This window comes from Globicephala melas, chromosome 17 (assembly GCF_963455315.2).
Source record: "Globicephala melas chromosome 17, mGloMel1.2, whole genome shotgun sequence".
Classification (NCBI taxonomy): Eukaryota; Metazoa; Chordata; class Mammalia; order Artiodactyla; family Delphinidae; genus Globicephala; species Globicephala melas.
The window spans coordinates 29464663-29484725 of NC_083330.1; the positions used below are offsets into that span (position 1 = coordinate 29464663).

General features: G+C 36.4%; 1 protein-coding gene across 1 annotated transcript in view; it reads left to right on the forward strand.

The window, feature by feature from the left end:
* CNBD1 (cyclic nucleotide binding domain containing 1) overlaps nucleotides 1-20063 on the forward strand; it is a 388156-nt gene that overhangs the window by 41816 nt on the left and 326277 nt on the right. Inside the window, 1 exon segment of the mRNA XM_030839273.1 lies at nucleotides 10601-10759. Coding sequence (XP_030695133.1) covers nucleotides 10601-10759 — 159 coding nt within the window.

A 20063-nucleotide genomic window follows, 5' to 3' on the forward strand; every position in this document is an offset into this window, starting at 1 on the left:
AAGTGTAAGTGAAGAAAATGTTGGAAATTAGAGTTGAATATTTGGAGATAAAGAAACTGAAAACCTAGACAAATGGATTCTGAAAGACTGACTTAAAAACATCTTTCTGAAAAATTGATTTTTTGCTTGTGATTTTCTTCTGAGATTTTGGACTCTATTTCTTTCTCTAACATTGTCAAAATTACCCATGTGCAACAGCTTGGATCTGGTCTCAGGATAATCAACCATAGGTTATTTGGAAAATATGTATTTAACTTTAGAACAAATAAAACTATTCTTGCTATTATTGTAAAACCCATATTTTCACTGAAGTTCTGAGATCCATTGAATGAGATGTTCCCTGTATTTTTAAAAGTCAGAATTAGAACAATTCTGTTTCACTATTTTATTCTAAAAAGAAAAGTAAAATTTTACACACTCTGGAAAGAAATTTTATGAGACAGTCTTATTCATTTATTCATTTACTTAATATACTCTGAGCAGTGATCATGTGCTGAGTATAGGTCAGTCAGGGTCTCTGTACTCAGAAGGTGCAGGTTGGTGGCACTGACAGGCCCTGAGTAAGAGGAGATGAATGAAGCATAACGGGTGTCAGAGGTGATTACAGGTTTGGGGGCTGGTTGCACTGAAAGTGCTTATACTAACCAGAGATGGTGTCCTGGAAGGTCAGGGCAAGCATCCCTGAGGAAGGGATGTTTAAATTCAAGGATAAGTTAAGAGTTGGCTAGAAGAAGAAGGGAAAGAGTCTCTGAGGCAGAGAGAACTGCATGTAATAGTCTTCACACTGTTGATTATCTAAGTGCTGCTGAAGTTATCTTAGCTGATACTCTATTTACCCAGTTTAGTAGTTGTGAACAGAAACCTGAAAACAGTATTTTTAAAACCTGTCCATGATCTCCCCTATGGGTACCAAGATGAAAATGGTGGCTGGGAGGGATGCAGGAGGAGAAAGGAGGAAAGGAAGGAAGGGTAGAGAAAGAGAAAGAAAGAGAAGGGTAGAGAAAGAGAAAGAAAGAGAAAGAAAGGGTAGAGAAAGAGAAAGAGAAAGAAAGGAAGAGAAAGAAAGGTACCCTATGGGTACCAAGATGAAAATGGTGGCTGGGAGGGATGCAGGAGGTGAAAGGAGGAAAGGAAGGAAGGAAGGAAGGAAGGAAGGAAGGAAGGAAGGAAGGAAGGAAGGAAGGAAGGAAGGAAGGAAGGAAGGAAGGAAGAAAAGAAAGAAAGAAAGAAAGAAAGAAAGAGAGAGAGAAAGAAAGAAAGAGAAAGAAAGAAAGAAAGAAAGAAAAGAAAAGAAAGAAAGAAAGAAGGAAAGAAAGAAAGAGAAAAAAGGAAGAAAGAAAAGAAAGAAGAAAAGAGAAAGAGAAAGAAGGGTAGAGAAAGAGAAAGAAAGGAAGGCAAGAAAGGGAGAGGAGAAAGAGAGAGAGAAGAAGGAAAGAAGGAAAGAAAGAAGAAAGGCAGAAAGGGGAGAGGGAAATACAAGGGAGAAATGAAAGACTGTCAGGCCAGTTCAGGAGCAATATTTTGACCTTTAGGAGAATTCTATGAAGGGAAAAGGAGGGAACTTTATAGAAATCTAACTGGTTGCCTCAGCCATGCTCTGGTGTCATCGTTTGTGGCCCAAATTAAAGACTTTACTATGACATAAAAATAAAACTCTGGATGGCTTGGGCATTATTGTAGCAAAGTGATGGTGATTTGTAGAAATTGCCTACATGTATAGGATTTCCCTGTATCAAAGTGGAATTATACAAGAAAGTTTTAAGCCTGAGTCTAAAAAAAATGCCATTTATGTTTATGATTACCACTGAGGAATGATAGATTTTGCCAGAAGGAAGGACCTTTTATCATGCTTCTTTCCTGAAGTGTCTGGGAGTAGGTGCTGAGGAGGGCTGGAGTGCTCTGCCCGGTAGAGGCATTCTAATTTGGAGTTGTGGAGCAAGCCAGGAGTGAGGAAAGGCAGACAAAAATGGGGTAGAAAAGAAGCAAGAATAGCCAGGAAATAATTGAAGGAAGGTGTGCACTGAGTGAGGAGAACCCACTGGTCCTGGACATGGGGGTAAGGACATTTAAGAAAAGAAAGATCTATTAATGGATTTCAAGTACCTGCATCATATGTGATACAAACACCTAAGATAACCCCAGCATTTAATGAACTCTACTATGCTTACAAATGCTCTGAGTACTTGGTTTAATTTAATTTAGTTTTGTTGAGGAGATATAAGAAAGGTTGGTTTTACTTCTACATAAACAAGACATGGAATAAAGAGAGTATTTAAGGAAGAAGCACAGTGGCAGAGGTAACATCAGAATGTAATCTCCTAGGAAATAGCTGAAATTTTAGGAAGAGCTTTCTACTTGCATGAATTTTCATGGGAACTTATTTAGATTTTAAGGGGCCAGTAGATCCCTGCTGATACCATCTGTATTGCATGGAATTACCGACTAATATCCCAATAATGGAAAAATGTGATACCATCAGTTAAGAGTTAGGTAGTGGACATGGTGAAATTATGAGTTCAGCTGAAGAAGTAATGTAGATGGTGATGTCTTATAAATCCTATTCATCAAAGACCATATGCAACTAAGGGAGAAAAGCCATCTTTGATTCAAAGAGAGTCAGTTTTATGGTTCAGAAGGATATGGTTGAAAGTTTGGAGTTTCTTCCAGGTTGTATAACATTGTTGGCAGGAAATTTGCCTCCCTGTCTCTAAATTGGTCCTTCCATTTCCCCAAATTAGGGGTTCCATTCATTACTTAGATTATCCCTATGGGGTTAAGACTTACTTGAGGAGATTAATATAAAATCAAAAGAGAAATTCTGAAAATTCACAGGCCACATTTTCTCTGCATTTAATTCTTCTCTTCAATAAATCAAAGTTGATCTAAGAATGAAATTGTTTTTATAAGGAAAGCTGTTTTTCTATAAGAGTGAAGGTGTTGCATCAGGAGAGCATCATGGACATCTGAGGCTGCTGCTGAAGCACTCTGTAGCTCAGCTGCTGAGGGGCACCACCAGGGGCTGATCAATTAGAACAAATGAATAAGCAACTATGGTGAGGGGACATTTAGACTATAAATACCCAGAATCGTGAGGACTATCTGAGAATGTTTGGCCTCAGCAAGGCAACTCTGCTCATCAGAATAGGTCTCTGAAGACCTTGTGGCATTAGCTTCCTGTCAGGGTAAGACCTTTTACCAGCAACGGTGAAAACAGTGCAGCAGCCCCACCAAGATCATTTAGCCGATCAACACTTGAGTCTTCATTCCCTAGCAGTGCGCTCCAACAGCAACATTTGACTTTTGCTTTTGTGCCTTCAGCTTGTGGTTTACTAAGCCAACTCTCCTGGGAACAAACTGTTAAAAAGGTACACCTCTCCTAAATTTGGACTTTTTAAAAAATTTGTCATTAGTTTGGAGATTATTTATTTATTGGCTTCTTAAGAGACATTATTCTGGGACTTCCATGGTGGTCCAGTGGCTAAGACTCCGTGCTCCCAGTGCAGGGGGTCTGAGTTTGATCCTTGGTCAGGGAACTAGATCCCACATGCCACAACTGAAAAAAAAGATCCTGCATGCCGCAATTAAGACCTGGTGCAGCCAAAATAAATAATTTTTTTTTTAAAGCCTCAACTTAAAAAAAAAAAGAAAAAGTGACATTATCCTGTATGCTATTGGCTTGTGAAATTATTATAATTCCTGCAGTAAACCTGTGTTAAACAAAATATTGGCAAAGACAAATCAATCAATCATCAATCAATCAAAATTAGGTTCAGCTTGAGTGACACTACAGCTGAATAACTGGAATGGGATTTATCATTATTTCTCAACAGTCAATAATAATCATTAATTCCTATATAGAGGTTAGGTAGAGAGCATTAGTACTGAAAGAAAGGCTGTCTATAGAATGTGGAAATGGGGCTGGAAAAGGAACTAGATGAAAGCCATTGAGGTGACTGCATGAGAGCTTGACAAAGAGCTAATTTAAGAATGCTGAGCAAAATCAAAGATCAGTTAAAATTAGATAACGTAGATTTGTAATCATCCAAGTGTGTGACCAATTCAGCAATGTTCTGTGGGTGGAAAAAGTAGGGTGATTAAATGGAAAAATGGAAATGATTCATACCTGGGAGCTGAGATAATGAACACAGTGAACTCTGCTTGGGCTGGGTGTTCAAGAAGCGTTCGCTGAATTGAATTGTGACTGGAGGGAATTTAGGTTATAAGAAAAGGCAGAACATGGTATTTGATCATTATTTTGTAAATGTATGTTAATATACTGCTATATTAAAAGTTGTCTTTAGATATCCCAAGTTTTTGATTTGGGGCTCGATTTCAATCAATCCTTAGGAGGTAAATCTGTGAAATAATCTTCTCCAAACAACTTAACTTTCTTGCATATTTGTATAGCTTGTCATATATTCAGGAAAATGTATTGCTCCTTTATTCTGTAGAGTACATGTAAGTCCAACTGTTCGTTTTTAACTGTGGATTTTCTATTGCTCTTTGGAAATGAAAAAGAAGACTTTGAGTTTGTCAAGGACATTAATTTAGTAGAAACCAGGGACATATTACTTACCTCTCTCTAACCTTAAAATATTCTTTCTTATATTATAAGAGATGACAGGATTCCAATGTTGACTGTCAAGAGTTTAAAATGGAACTTACCTTCAACTCTCCTCAATTTTAACTTTGGGTATGTTGGCAATGTGTGGGACAAAGTCAGCACTCTTGCTCAGCACGGAACAAAGTCTGCAATTCACCAGCTTTCATCCTGGGGGTGGAGATTTACCTATTGTTATTTCCCTGGTTTGGCATTAATGATAATTAGGCTAAAATCAACAGATAGAGTTAACTTAGTGTACTTGAAGTGACTGAATTTAATTTTTATTCTTAAGTCAGGATGACTTCAGTTTCTTGAAAAAGTGATTGAAGAATCCTACAGAAAGTATCTTAAGAAAGAGTACATATATTAATCTGGCTCTAACTACTACTTAGTAAAATTTATATGCATTTACAAAAAGTGGTGGAGGGGGCTAAAGAAGGATTTTGAAGAATGATAAAAAAGCTTGTAAGAGCTCTGATGCAAGGATATATGGAGAATAAAGTTTTGTGATGGCCTCTGGACTAATCAGATCTGGGTTTGAACTTCAGTTCTGCAATTTGGCAATTATGGTACTTTAAGAAAATTACCTTAAACTTTGAATCTTAGTCTCTTCATCTAAAAATGGGGACAATAATACATACTTTAGAGTGATGTTGGAGGAATGGATGAGATAATGCATGCAAAATTTTACTTTATTTTCCTTAGTGCTGGTGCTAATCGCTATGAATTTACTGAGGCATTTAAAAAAAAAATCTAGAATACAGCCAATTAAAAAACATTGCTCTTGGGCTTCCCTGGTGGCGCGGTGGTTGAGAGTCTGCCTGCCGATGCAGGGGACACGGGTTCGTGCCCCGGTCCGCGAAGATCTCACATGCCACAGAGCGGCTAGGCCCGTGAGCCGTGACCGCTGAGCCTGCGCGTCCGGAGCCTGTGCTCCGCAATGGGAGAGCCCACAACAGTGAGAAGCCCGTGTACCGCAAAAAAACAAAACAAAACAAACAAACAAAAAAATTGCTATCTATAAAAACTATATTTTGCACTATGAATGGCTCTTTCACCAATGTATGATTTTGTAATACATACATTGGTCATTTGGAAAACATTGGTCCATTGAACTATGCAGATCTTGCAAATGTAGGCATGTTTCTTTATGTAATATTAGAAAAAAACACAATTGTGATATTGTTAATATCACAACTGATCTCATCAGAAAAGCCTTTATGTACTGGGAAGCTGTCAAACTTACAGAGAGAGGTAAATACAAGTTTTCCAAAATTCTGATTTTCACTTGAAAGCTTGCATTTTATCATTGGCAACAAATGCTGTATCTTCCTTGAATTGACAATCCCACTTCACTCATTTTTGAAAAAATAAATCCTAAATATCCAAGTCAATTATTGTAGCTGGTTGGTTGTTCTTTCAAGTAACTATACAGCACAATGAAGAAAGTGGATAATTCAGCTTGCAACTCAGTAGTAGAAGCACTTTTATTTGAGACAAAAATTTCTTTAGAATGCCACAAAAATACTTTATCTGCAATTCTCATTTTGTCACGCAAAGTATCACAAAGAAGTGTACTCAAGGGTCAAAGGGTTAAGATTAAGCAAAATTACTATTTTTCTGTTTTTTTTAAACTGCAAATGTGTGGCAATGAGGAATTAGATGCTATTAGTTTGATGCCATTGTCTTGGTTCATGCTTACATGCAAAACAATGCCAAAAATAGTTAAAAGTCGATAGCAGAGAAAGGAATAGAGTTACAAAATTACTAGCGTTCTATGGTATCTATCCAATACTATAAATAATTTCATGCACCCATATCATTTACTTGGAGTAAAAATTAATTCACAAATAATTGGACATGGTGATGCCAAAAAAGTATGAATAGATTAATAGAGAATATTTATCTGTTGAACAGCGGCTATGCCTATATGGCAGGGTAAAAATATTTTTGAGTAAAATTTAGCATTTTTAGAAGTTTCTTCTCCAGAAAAATTCCTTTTAGCTTCTTACTGGAATATTTTTTGTCTAACGTTTTGTCATCTTATATGTCTCAGCTTTTACACTCTGATAAGCACCCTATGGTTGTTTTCACAATGTGTATAAATTCTTCATATCACTTTTAACATCTTTCAATAGCACATTTACAAGACTGATTATTCTATTAGTGCCTTCCTGCATTAGATATTAAGGAACATAAAGACAGAAATACAATAGATGTTTTGTATATTAAACTTTTACTCAGCAACTTTACTGAATTCTCTTATTGATTCTAGTATCTGTAGATTCATTTGGATTTTCCATGTATATAATTTGTCATCTGAAAAAATCATACCTTTACTTGACCTTTCCAATTCTTATACTTTTAGTTATATTAATTTTAATGCCTAGGACTTCCACTATAGTATTAAATAGGTTAGAACAGTATGCACATTTTGTTTTTGATTCCAGAGGCAAAGTTTTAATATTTCACTCTAAATACTGTCGTTTTTGCAAATACTTTTGTCATATTAAGAAAATTCACTTGTGTTCAGTTTGCTAAGATTTTGATTACAAATGAATATTGTATCATATTAAATATTATTTAGTTATTAATGATTTTTTCTCCTGTGTACTGTTAATGTGTTGAATAACATTTCTGGAATAGTATTCCTGGTGTAACCTCAACTAAGCTATGCTATATTATCTTTTAAAATTATCACTGGATTCAGTTTGTTAATATTTTGCTCCAGATTTTTGCATCATGTTATTGGCTTATAATTTTTGTTTCTTGTAAAATTCTTGCCAGATGTTGATATCAAGACTATGTTGATGTCATAAAACTAGACAGAAAGTATATATGACTTTTCTATTTTCTTGAAGTGTTTGGTTTTATTTATTTATTAAGAGTTTGTAGAATTTATCAGTAAGGCCACTTTGGCTGTGAGTTTCTTTGTGAGGAGATTTTTATTTAATAGTTATATTCTTTAAAATATCTAGAAAAATTCAAATATTCTATTTCTTCTTGTGTCAGTTTGCTAATTTGTACTTTCATAGTTACTTTTTCCTTTCATCTAAATTTTTCATAGTATAATCTTTTATTCTGTGGGATCTGTGATGAGGTCTCCTTTTTCATTCCTGATATTATTTATTCCTGCCTTCTCTCTTTTTGTACTTGACTAATGGTTTGCCAAGATTATTAGATATGTTTGTTCCAATTTTATTATATACTTATATACTTCTACTTATTTTGGGTTAAGTTGCTCTTCTTTTTTCACTTTTTGAGATAGACCCTTAGCTCATAGATTGTCAACTATTTTTTCTTAAAAACTATATGCATTTAAAGCAATAAATTTCTTTCCATTTATTTTCATCTACACCTTTTTATCTACCACCCAAAAAATCCTTAAGATGGTCAACTGAAAAAAAAAAGAGCTTATTAAAGTAGCTGATTACTGAGGAAAAGAGGAAAATAGTTTATGCTACCACAATGATCAATAAAACTGAATTTTATTTTACAAATCCTAAACATATCAGTTACAGAAATATTATTACATATATACAAGTAATGTAATAGTGCAAATATTACATATCTTGGAACAATCTTATCATGTAACAAGTAGGACTTGTATGAAAGAAAAAAATCTTTAGAGGTCTGAGAATAACACAAAGGATTCAGTTATCAAATTAGACTTACGAGAATCAGAGATTTTACCCAGTATAAAATTTCACTAAAAATTTAAAGGTACAGGTAATTGTGAAACACAGAAACATAGAGAAGTCTGAGATTACAAACATAGCTCCAGAAAAGATGTGAATCATGTCCACAACCTCCTATACTCCCACTTGCCTTGGCAACTTACACATTTATTAATCCCTCATAAAATGATTTTGAATTTTATATGACTGAAAATTTTAGATTATATATATTGAATTGTTGCTAGTTTTAGTATATAAATATAATGATGAGGATTATTTTCTACCATTTACCAAAGAGCATAGGACACAGCTTAATCAATCAGTTAATTAATTAATATATATGACCATCTATTTCCTGCTGTTGCTTTTGGTGGTTTGGTATCACCTGCTTGGCTTCAAATATCTTAAATATCAATGGGGACTATTCTGAATCCTTTGGCTGCCTTGTGATTTTCAATGTAAAAGCAGGAATGCCAGGAATCTCTTGCCTTGGACAAATATGATGAACTTGAGCCAGAAGAATACTGGGTCCATGGGGACTCACTTTCTAAATTTCCCTCACAAAGTTTACCATATCTACCTCTACCTTGCCCTCCAGTCCACAGACCTCTCTCCTCTAGAAGAAAAGAACTCTATTCCATTTCATTTGAGAATCAGAGCTGGGTGGAGGAAAGCAGCCAATTGCTTTATATCTGAATCTTAACCACTGCTGAGCTTTACTGTACTTACTATTTATAGACATAACTAGGAATAGAGTTTTAAATAGTGTCCTACGTCTCTATGGATAGAATGGCTGAGCTTCTGTGAAAGTGGTGTAAGGGGAAATGGATTTTGGCTCTTAATTTTATCTTTGTAAGTTATGCTAAAGTATCTTTGCTTCTGTATATATCAGATAAGTAAGTTTTGCTATTAAGTTTTAATATTCTGTGAACTTTAGATTGCAAAAAACTCTTTCCAGCTCTACTGGAAAGTGGATAAGAGTGGTTAGACAAATTATATAAACACTTTAAGCTGCAATTTCCTCATCTTATTAAATTGAGGATCATATTGTTTATTTCACTTAGTTAATGTTAATGAGATATATGTATATAATGTTTAATATAGTAGTCAGCACTTTTAAAAGGACTCAGGTAGATGTTAATGTGATGATTGTTATTGTTATTCCACATCATGTTTATCTTATATTTAACTTAAAAAAATCTTTTCATGTATTAATTAAAGGTGACTAATCTATGATCATTTGGATTTTTAGCATCTCCTCCACTATTTTTTTTCTTAAGGATGGACAACATTTGTTAGATTGCTTTTCCTTAGGTTTTTAGTGACCTCTTAATAGGAAAGCTCTGAGCTGGAAGGATAAATGGGAAATGGCTATTCATTCACACATCTCTTAGGGACTTAGTTGTGTAATATACTATAGCACAAGAATGAAGTATGGTGACTGCTTCCAAGACATTCATAATTTACCAGTTGGAAACAAAAGTTAAAAAAAATTACTTTTATCATTGGTGTCAAAAAAAACCCCAAAAAACCGGGGCTTCTCTTGGTGGCACAGTGGTTGAGAGTCCGCCTGCCGATGCAGGGGACATGGGTTCGTAGCCCGGTCCGGGAAGATCCCACATGCCGCGGAGCGGTTGGGCCTGTGAGCCATGGCCGCTGAGCCTGCGCGTCCGGAGCCTGAGCTCCGCGACGGGAGAGGCCACAACAGTGAGATGGCACGCATACCGAAAAAAAAACAAAAAACAAAAAACCCACAAAACACTGAGAAACAACTGTAAGAGTGTAAAAGAAGGGTGACCATTGACTTGAAATATTTCCCTAAATATATGCACCTAATTTATTATGGAAGATGTTTCAATCACTTGGGACTGTTATATAATACCTATAACCAAATTCTGTACATAGAAAATATTTTTTTTCTTTTTTTTTTTTTTTTGCGGTACGCGGGCCTCTCACTGTTGTGGCTTCTCCCGTCGCGGAGCACAGGCTCCGGACGTGCAGGCTCAGCGGCCGTGGCTCACGGCCCTAGCCGCTCCGCGGCATGTGGGATCTTCCTGGACTGGGGCACGAACCCATGTCCCCTGCATTGGCAGGCGGACTCTCGACCACTGCACCACCAGGGAAGCCCCAGAAAATATTTTATATATGTGTTTAATTGCATTATTAATGACTGGGAAAAAAACAAGCATTGAGAAAGAATATATTATTAAAATGCCAAATTACTTCAGAACAGTGCATTTCTACTCTTGACAGTAAAAAGTCATGTCAGCAATTTTTATACAAAACACAACACCATAAAATATTATGCTTCCTTGTTTAGAAAACCTGCTGAAGGCACAGCAGAAAGTAAACCCCAACAACCTGATGATTCTCACAACATATCTATCCATGTTAAAAAAACACGTGGTGGCCATACTTTATATGGACCAAAAACATCTGAAGAGAAGTTAGTAGAATTCATGGCTATCTTAAAGAAATTGTAAGTATTTTAAATATATTAATTCTTGTAGTTGAGTAATTCTTTTGAATAGATTTTTTTAAAAGTTAGTTGTTTGCAGCTAAGTGTACTTTATTTACAAACTAGCACTAATGATTGATTCAGGAGAGCTGGAAATACTGGAGACTGATTCTAGATGAGTGCAATTTTCATCAATTCAGTCTTCATGGCATAGAATAGATATGTTGGTACTATATCCAATTGTGGCACATCATTTTAATTTTAAGTTGCAAGCAAAATAGTTGTTATTTACTGATTATGCTAAACCAAAATTATGTTTAAGATTTCACTAACTTATGGTTAGGCAGTCCTTCACAAATTTAAACTGTCTTCCCCAACAAAGAGCCTTTAAATAAATTTACCTCATATTCTCTTTAATTTTCTGGAGTGCTTTGTGCTGTGACTGGGGTACAACTGTCTGAAGGAGATGAAGATGGAGAAAAGGGGGATTAAATCTGGGTGGAGGCTGGTTATTAGAGATGGTGTTGGATTTGTGAATACAACTAAAGTTGAAAGGAAACCATGGTACAGTGTTGGATACTGGAATTGAGATTAACAATAGAAACAAAGCCAGAAGTAAAAGTATCATACTAGAAATGAGGCTAAAAGACCAGTAGGGTGGATGAGAAATGAAAAATCTGGTATTTATGTTTAGAGAAATACACTATGAATTCTATGCCATAAGTACTTTTCTTCAATTTTAATGGCAAGTTTGAGAAAATATGGTCAGAGCTTCCAGGAACTTTGAGAATGGTCAGATTTCTGATGCTTTTACTTATAAGAATGACAATAAATAAACACAGCAAAGACTAGTTACTTTATAGGAAAGCATGTGTGAGGGAATTGTAGAGAGGGACATCATAACCACCTGCCATACAGGAGTACAGTTAAACTGGTAAGCTGTAAAAAATAGCAAATTTAACTAGAATGTGTTCAGTGAATGTGTTAAAAAATATACTTGTTAGAAAAATCACTACAGCACTAAAAGTTATTGGAGCTATAGGATGCTACAGCAATTTTCATTCTTAATGAAATGTCAACCATAATGTTGAATAAAAAATGTACTGGATTAAAAATTTTAAGTGTCTAGAAACCCATGAATCACTCACTGCTGATTTCAGATTGTGCTGGGCTGCAGAATTTTCAATGGATTTTCAATCCTCATCTTTCTGAAAATTAAAAGGTAGCAGTTTCTGGATAACAAAAAGTTCTTATCTTAGATGCAGGAGGAACACAAGTGGCTATGGTTCTCCAGCAAGGTGTCAAAATACTAGGAAGTAAATCTACATTCAAGTCAGGATGGAAACAAGAAATGGATGAGAGCCAAGCACCATGTGAGCAATGGACTGAAGTGAAAAGGGGTCATGGTAGAAGGTTATCTAAACACAAGGGAGAATGAACAAAGAAGCTACTGCTACATCCTGATGTGGACCTCAGTGGAGTCCATATAACAACCAGTCTCCAAATACTGTAACAATAGATGCTGGGACAGTGGTAATCTCCAGAACCCACTTCTCACTCACATGTGACACAATGGGTGGGTGGGTGGGCAGAGGAGATCCTGAAGTACTGCAAGCTTCCACTTTCAGTGGCTCAGAATTATCCAAATGTGACTCTTCAGAATGAGGGTTTTGACTGCTGTCAATGAGTGGGGCTGTGACACCCACTGAGTTAAATAGCAGAATAAATGAGGAGGAAACTCACTTTTATGAGATGTTTAATATTCACACAAAGCCTTAAAATCTACACATAAGATTTCTGATTGAATCCTCACATCAGTGCTTTGAAGTGGATATGATAAACTAGTAAGTAAAAGAGCAATGAATGTGCTAAATCCACAATCTATGACTGTTCTACAGACATGAATTTTATCTTCTTGTCTCCTTGGTATATGAGTGAATTTGTTTACTATTACTGTGTAACAAATTACATAAATATAGTGGCTTGAAACAACATACATTTGTTATCTCTCTGAACAAAATTTAGCTGTTCATGTCTCAGAATACTTCAATCAAGGTATCTGCCAGACTATATTCTCTTCCAGAGCATGAGGTCCTCTTCCAAACTCACGTGTTCTTGGCAGAATTCAATTCCTTTTGGTTCTAGGACTGAGGGCTTTACTTTCTTCCTGGCTCTAGTTGAGGGCTCCTCTTAGCTCCTAGAAGTCACGCAGGTCCTTGCCATATCATTCTCTCTCAGACCTTCTCACAACATAGAAGCTTAAATCTTCAAAACCAGCAATGGAGAGTCTCTCTCTCTATGTCTGTGTCTCTGTCTCTCTCTCATTCTGCTAAGATGATGTCTTATATAACCTAACTAAAGGCATTCATATTCCATCACCTTTGCCATAGTCTATTGGTTAGAAACAAATCATTGCTTTTGCCTCCACCCCCCCAAAATGCAGGGAGAGGTGACTGAGGGTCCCCTTGGGGTCTGCTAGCCATATTTGGTAACATTATAAATCTCATTGTGACTCTGTTAATCACATTTGTAATGGGTCTGTATGCTTTATGTATTCACACAAAAGTAGTTCAACTAAAATCTGTTTAATTGATGGATAAGTTGTCTTGTCTGTAAGCCCTCTGTTTATCTTTAAATGAACCATGATCAGATCCACAGACTACTTGAGTGATGTCATTGAATACATTTAAAAAAGTAACTACCTTATACTCTCTAAAATTCTTCACTTTGTCATCCTACTTGAAAAATATTTTAAAGTATTTATTTAATTAATAAATTTGTTTGGCTGCACTGGGTCTTAGCTGTGGCACAAGGGATCTTTAGTTGCAGCATGCAAACTCTTAGTAGCAGCATGTGGGATCTAGTTTTCTGACCAGGTATCGAACCTGGGCCCCCTGCATTGGGAACGTGGAGTATTAGCCACTGAACCACCAGGGAAGTCCCCCTACTTGAAATTTTAACAAATTAATTTTGAGTAACAGTAGCCTCTTTTTAAAGAAATACAAATATGCTTGACAAGATTAAGAATATCGATTATTGATAACTTGATTATTTTGGCTTAATCATATCGATTACTTCTTAACTTATACTTCAGTTCAGCAACTCTGAGTAAACAGTGCTAGATGGGAGGAAGGATAAATGATGTTGAAACATTAAAATTGTTGCAAAGGGCATGTATGGGGGATGTCACCATAGAGGAAGGGTTTGAGTAACTACAGTACACTGTAATAGGGAAGTGTGTGTGGAGAACAGACAATGGGAGGGAGAGATGAGAGAGAGAAAAAAGAGAATTGAGAAACTTTCCGTTAAATTTTGTATTTTGAGGTATGTCAGATTGAATATAAGCTTACCATATGTGTTAGTTAAATTTTGGATTGTAAACAACAGAAACCGATTCTGGCTAATTAAAACAAATAACCAAGAAAAGGAAGGGGGTAGAGGGGGAACCTGTGGAAGAATATTGGATAGCTCCCAAAATGGAGAAGAAGTATTAGATGCTGGATATGATATGCACCTCTGGATATCTTTTTTTTTATTTTTAAACTTTTTATTTTATATTGGAGTATAGCCAATTAACAATGTTTTGATAGATTCAGGTGTACAGCATAGGGATTCAGCCATACATAAACATGTATGCTTTCTCCCCCAAACTCCCCTCCCATCCAGGCTGCCACATAACGTTGAGCAGAGTTCCCTGTGCTCTATAGTAGGTCCTTGTTGGTTATCCATTTTAAAAATAGCAGTGTGTACATGTCGATCCCAAATTCCCTGACTATCCCTTACCCCCATCCTTCCCCCCTGGTAATCATAATTTTTTTCTCTAAGTCTGTGAGTCTGTTTCTGTTTTGTAAATAAGTTCATTTGTATCACTTCTTTTTAGATTCCACATATAAGGCATATCATACAATATTTCTCTTTGTCTGACTTACTTCACTCAGTATGACAATCTCTAGGTCCATCTATATTGCTGCAAATAACATTATTTCATTCTTTTCAATGGCTGAGTAATATTCCATTGCGTATATGTGCCACATCTTCTTTATCCATTCCTCTGTTGTTGGATATTTAGGTTGCTTCCATGTCTTGGCTATCATAAACAGTGCTGCAATGATCACTGGGGTGCATGTATCCTTTCGAACCATGTTTTTCTCCAAATATATGCCCAGGAGTGGGATTACAGCATCATATGGTAGCTCTAGTTTTAGTTTTTTAAGAAACCTCCATATCGTTCTCCATAGTGGCTGTACCAATTTACATTCCCACCAACAATGTAGGAGGGTTCCCTTCTCTCCACACCCTCTCCAGCATTGGTACAACATTGGACTCAATCAGGTACAACTATTTTTGATTGGGGGTTATTAGGCTCACACTTTAGTTTCAAGGATAGGGAGTCAGATTGTTGTAGTTTGTTTTCAATACTCACCTCTTGAATAAATGCTGATGGGGGCTGTACATTATAATTTACAATTTTACTGAAGTTGTATTCAATTGGTAAGAGATAGCATTTCAAAAGAGAAAGTATTTCAGAAAGAGGGGAAATGGATCATGAATAAACAATATTAAAAGCAATGAATTAATATATGGCTTGGAATTTTAATTTATAAATAATTTTGATTTTATTCTTCATTTATTAATGAATTCAATATATACTTTTGTATTCCCACATGTTTCTGAACATACCCTTGGTATTGGGACTGCAGTGGTGAACAGGCAATATTTTTGCCTTTATGGGGAGCTTATGTTCTAATGTAAGAGAGATAATAAACACATATATATTATGTTAGTGATAAGTATTAGAAACAAAAACTAGTGCTGAATAAGTGTATAGGGCATGATGGAAATGATTAGAGAAGTCAGATAATTTAATGAAATGAGAGAGATAGTGAGTCAAATATCTTGGAGAAGTGAATTCCTGGCAGAGGAGACACAAGTGCAAGAGCTCAGGATGGCAATGTGCTTTGCAAATTGAAAAAAATTAGCAAGGGAGGCCAGTGTTATGAAAGTGCCTAAATGAAGGGAAGAGTTGGTGGAAATGAGGCTTCAGAGGTAGCTGAACCAGATCACTACTTAGGGTCTTGTAGGCTGTGGTACATTTTTAATCTTGGTGTGATAGGCAAAATGGGAATTATGTGTTTTGATTTACATGGTGATGGGTCATGTGTGGAGAGTCCATTGTGGGTCCCAGGAGGAGATTTGGATGACCTGTCAGAAGACTATATGGAATTGGTCTAGGCAAGAGATGACTGTGGCCTGAATTCTGTTTTAGGGAGTACAATATGACATGTAGAATTTGATTTATTTTTTTAAAAAGACATGAGCTAGTTGATAATGGATGGTGCTGGAGCGTAAGGCCCATACCCGGTGTCATAAGACAACTCTCAGAATGAGAGAAAATATTTGCAAATGAAGCAACTGACAAAGGATTAATCTCCAAAATATACAAGCAGCTCATGCAGCTCAATATCAAAAAAAAACCAAACAACACAATCAAAAAATCGGCAGAAGATCTAAGTAGACATTTCTCCAAAGAAGATATACAGATTGCCAACAAACACTCGATAAGATGCTTAGCATCACTAATCATTAAAGAAATGCAAATCAAAACTACAATGAGGTATCACCTCACATAGGTCAGAATGGCCATCATAAAAAAATTGACAAACAAAAAATGCTGGAGAGGGTGTGGAAAAAAGGGAACCCTCTTGCACTGTTGGTGGGAATGTAAATTTATACAGCCACTATGGAGAACGGTATGGAGGTTCCTTAAAAAACTAAAAATAGAACTACCATATGACCCAGCAATCCCACTACTGGGCATGTACCCTGAGAAAACCATAATTCAAAAAGAGTCATGTACTACAATGTTCATTGCAGCTCTATTTACAATAGCCAGAACATGGAAGCAACCTAAGTGTCCAGTGACAGATGAATGGATAAAGATGTGGCACATATATACAATGAAATATTACTCAGCCATAAAAAGAAATGAAATTGAGTTATTTGTAGTGAAGTAGAGGGAACTAGAATCTGTCATACAAAGTTAAGAAAGAAAGAGAAAAACAAATACTGTATGCTAACATACATATATGGAATCTAAAAAAAAAAAAATGGTTCTGGTGAACCTAGGGGCAGTATAGGAATAAAGACACAGACATAGAGAATGGACTTGAGGACACGGGAAGCAGGAAGGGTAAGCTGGGACGAAGTGAGAGTGTAGCATTGACATATACACACTACCAAATGTAAAATAGATAGCTAGTGGGAAGCAGCTGCATAGCACAGGGAGATCAGCTCAGTGCTTTGTGACCACCTAGAGGGGTGCGATAGGGTGGGTGGGAGGGAGATGCAAGAGGGAGGGGATATGGGGATATATGTATAGCTGATTCACTTTGTTTTACAGCAGAAACTAACACAACATTGTAAAGCATTATACTCCAATAAAGATTTAAAAAAAAAAAAAAAGACGAACTGAACAGTTTTCAATTGATGTTCCTGGAAGCATATTAGATTACTTGCTCAACTTGACCACCAACAAAGAGAATGCTGGGCAATTCATCTAATGCTCTCACATGTTCATATTTGATTACATTGCCTATAACACCACCAGCTTTAAAAATACAATTATGGATTTCTTTGGTAAAAATAATTGGTTTCTTTATAAATGGCTAATTTCTGGGAAGAAAAGTATTGTGCATATGTATTTGTGGGGGCTGTAGAAAGTGTAGGAGAAGAGACAAATTTATAAATGAGCGGTGAAAAGCAGTTTAAGATCTTCTGAGAAAACTTGGCCCAAATGTTTTTTCTCCTACTTTCTCCAATTAAAGATGTTTCCTTTGAGGGAATGAGGCATCTGAAGATCTTTATGTTTCAGTGGAGCAGTGATGCAAAGCCACTTCTCAGGAATGACTCAGAGGAATTTCTCCCTAAAAGGACATGAGGATTTTTGCTTTTTAGATTCAAGCTTTTTAAAATGCAAATGCAATATGGTTCTTACAGTGCTGTTTTCTAGTGAAATGGCGTATAAGATGAGGAATTGTCATCTCAAACTATGTTTTAGGCCTACATGCTATTGAGAGAAAAACACTTTGTGGGTTATTAATTCTGTTAAAAATACAGAATCAGGTTATAAACTAAGTGAAATTGGAAAGGCCCTCTCCTCTAGAAAAGAAAGTCTTTATTTGAAGCTAAAAGAGAAAGTAAGACAATAACGAATTGTGTAAATGCTAAAAGTAATTTAGATTTCTGACAGAAACAGTGATCATTTATAAGAATGGAAACTAAAAAAAGAGAGCTATCTGTGTTAAGGAGACGAGTTAGCCAAGGACAGAGATTAAAAACTCATTGACAGATTTACAGTATAGAAGAGCAAGGCACTGAGTCTTGGCCCACCAATGACAGAGTTAAAGTTACATTCGGGATGCACGTATTGCAAAATGCCTGGACTTTGGAGTCAGGAAGAAATGTGTTCTGAACTGGGCTCCTCTAGTTATTAGTTGTATGACCTTGGGCAAATTTCTACCTCTTGATACATAATTCACTAATCTATAAAATGGGCACAATTATTAACCTCAGAGGATCATTGTTGTGAAGCCTAAATGAAGTTAAAAATGTAAAGCCTCACAAATATTACTTGGTCCATCATAGGCCCTTTGTACAAGTCAATCTTCCCTTTCCCAAAGAATCTTCCATATCATGATAGAATTTTTTTATAAAAGCTGCCAGTGATATTTTTGTACTGGAGTTTCAGAAGTTACTAATTGGTCACAAATTAACTAGTGTTTAAGAAAATTATATCTTTGTATCTTTCTTCTATTGTTTGGAAATAAGCAAATGCCCTCAATTACATAGTTCTTGTAAAAAAAATTTTTTCACTGTATAGCTGCATCTTAGTCCATTTGGGTTGCCATAAAAAACAATACAATAGACTGAGTGGCGTAAATAACAGAAATTTATTTCTCACAGTCAGTTCTGGAGGCTGGGAAGTCTAAGATCAAGGCACCTGCAGATTCCTTGTGTGGTGAAGGCCCACTTCCTGGGTCATAGGTGGCCCTCTTCTTGTTTTGTCCTCACATGGAAGAAGTGGTGAGAGCTCTCAGGGTCTCTTCTCACACTCGTTGTCCAATGTGTGAAACGGGGGTTCCCTGAACCAACAAGCAATTCAACTCAATTTTGATGCTACCTACTCAGAGATAGCATCAGATTTCACAGCTTTTGGGTTCAGTTCTACAACTACTGTCTTTTCTCCATCCCATCCTCCCCTTTCAGACACCAGTTGAAAGCCTGTGCTTCTGACTGACCTACTACAGATTAGAGGTTCCCACAACTCCCTTCTTGGACTTCAGATACCAGTCACAAGTCCAAATTGTTACCTGTACTTCTGACAAGCTGACTATAAATCACAGGTTCCCATGGTCCCTTCCTTGGGTTCAATTAATTTGCTAGAGCAGCTCATAGAACTCAGAGAAACAATTTGCTTACTAGTTCACTAGTTGATTATAAAAGGATATAACTCAGGAACAGCCAGATGGAAGACATCCATAGAACAAGGTATGTGGGAAGGGATGTGGAGCTTCCATGCCCTCTTGGAGCACACAATTCTCCCCAAATCTTCACATGTTTATCAACCTGGAAGCTCTCCAAACTCTGTCCTCTTGGCTTTTCATAGAGGCTTCATTACATAGTCAAGAGTGATTAAATCATTGGCTATTGGTGATTCAATAGCCAATGGCCCTCTTCCTCCCTGGAGGTTGGGGTGGGGTGGAGAGGTGAGGTGCTGGGGGTTGGGGATGGAGGGTAGGACTGAAAATTACAATCCTCTAATCATATGGTTGGTTCTCCTGGCAACCAGCCCCCTTTCTCAGGTGAAGTCCAAAAGTCACTTTATTAACCTATCAAGAGACATTTTTGTCACTATCAACACTTAGAAAACTCCAAGGGTTTTGGGGGTTGTAAGCCAGAAACTACAAACAAAGACCAAACATATATGAGAAATAGCTTTTGGTCATCTGAATGACCAAATCTATATTGCTTATAAATCACAATATTGAAGCCACTAATCCCATTCATAAGGGCTCTACCTTCATGACCTAATCATTTCCCAAATGTTCCACCTCCTAATACCACATCACATTGGAGCTTGAGATTTTAACATAAATTTTGGGAGGACATAAACATTCAGTCCATAAGATATATGTTATTTCAACATAGATGTGAATGTTAAAGCTGAGACTTATTGCCTTGGGTGACTATTCATTTGTTCATTTCAAGTTAGAATCCTTTTTGTCATAGAAATATTTTCTAGGTATTTGGTATAAGTGCTTTCTTA